Below are 775 nucleotides of genomic sequence, written 5' to 3'. Positions count from 1 at the left end.
GGAGAGGCCTTGGTGCCGCCCCCCCTCCCCCCTTCTCCACCTCAAAGTATGTCCATTCACCTCTCACGCACACGGCTTCCTCCCCGCCTTCCCCCCAGGTCAGTCCCTCCCCGGTGCCGCCCGCCGAGCGCGCGAGAAAGAGGAGGTTCTTGGCCGCGGGAGTCCTGGGCCCTGGGCGCTGACCTGCTGCTCGCAGCCGTGCTGACCCTGCTGACCGTGCTAGCCTCGTGGTCGACACTCGGAGCGGCCGCCGTGGTGCGCGTCCTGCGGGTCCCGCCTCCTTTGAGCCATTTGAGCCGACATTGCATTGCACCACTCGCACGGACCTTGCCGTCGCCGTGCCGTTGGCCGCGACGTCGTCCGCGACGCTGGCTGCGCGCTGCGCGTGTGCTGAGCGCCCGACCGCACAGAGATAGGCAACACACCCTGCAGGCGTCCGCCGGCGTTGCCTAGCGGCCAGGCGCCCTGACTCTGACGCTCCCGTCCCCGTCGCAATAGGAGGTGGCAGTCGTCGCACAGCCTCAGTGATCGAACTTTATGCCTTCGTGTTTCCAGGTAGCGAGACACCACCTGCCCCAGACGCAGCCCGCCGTCGCCGCCGCCGCCTCCTCCGCCTCCGCGCCCGTGCCGCCCCCACTACCAGCGGGGGCATGTCCAGCGCCGGCCATCGACCAGGTACGCGTCTTTGGAACAGGGATTTTAAGCTCCAAACTTGTTTTTCTGCAAAAATTGGAAACTATTCCACAAAAAACTAGAAAAATTGAAGTATTTCCAG

At 65.3% G+C, this 775-nt stretch overlaps 1 protein-coding gene across 1 annotated transcript in view; it reads left to right on the top strand.

Moving 5' to 3' along the window:
• LOC113213586 (mitogen-activated protein kinase kinase kinase 1) overlaps positions 1-775 on the top strand; it is a 22293-nt gene that overhangs the window by 1723 nt on the left and 19795 nt on the right. The window contains exon 2 of the mRNA XM_052268624.1: positions 556-675. Within this exon, the coding sequence (XP_052124584.1) occupies positions 556-675 (120 nt within the window). The remainder of the gene's footprint in view (positions 1-555; positions 676-775) is intronic.

This window comes from Frankliniella occidentalis, unplaced genomic scaffold (genome assembly GCF_000697945.3).
Source record: "Frankliniella occidentalis isolate FOCC.00 unplaced genomic scaffold, Focc_3.1 Scaffold73, whole genome shotgun sequence".
NCBI classification, from domain to species: domain Eukaryota; kingdom Metazoa; phylum Arthropoda; class Insecta; order Thysanoptera; family Thripidae; genus Frankliniella; species Frankliniella occidentalis.
The sequence above is the reverse complement of the archived record's forward strand: the minus strand, read 5'-3'. Positions and strand labels throughout refer to the sequence as shown.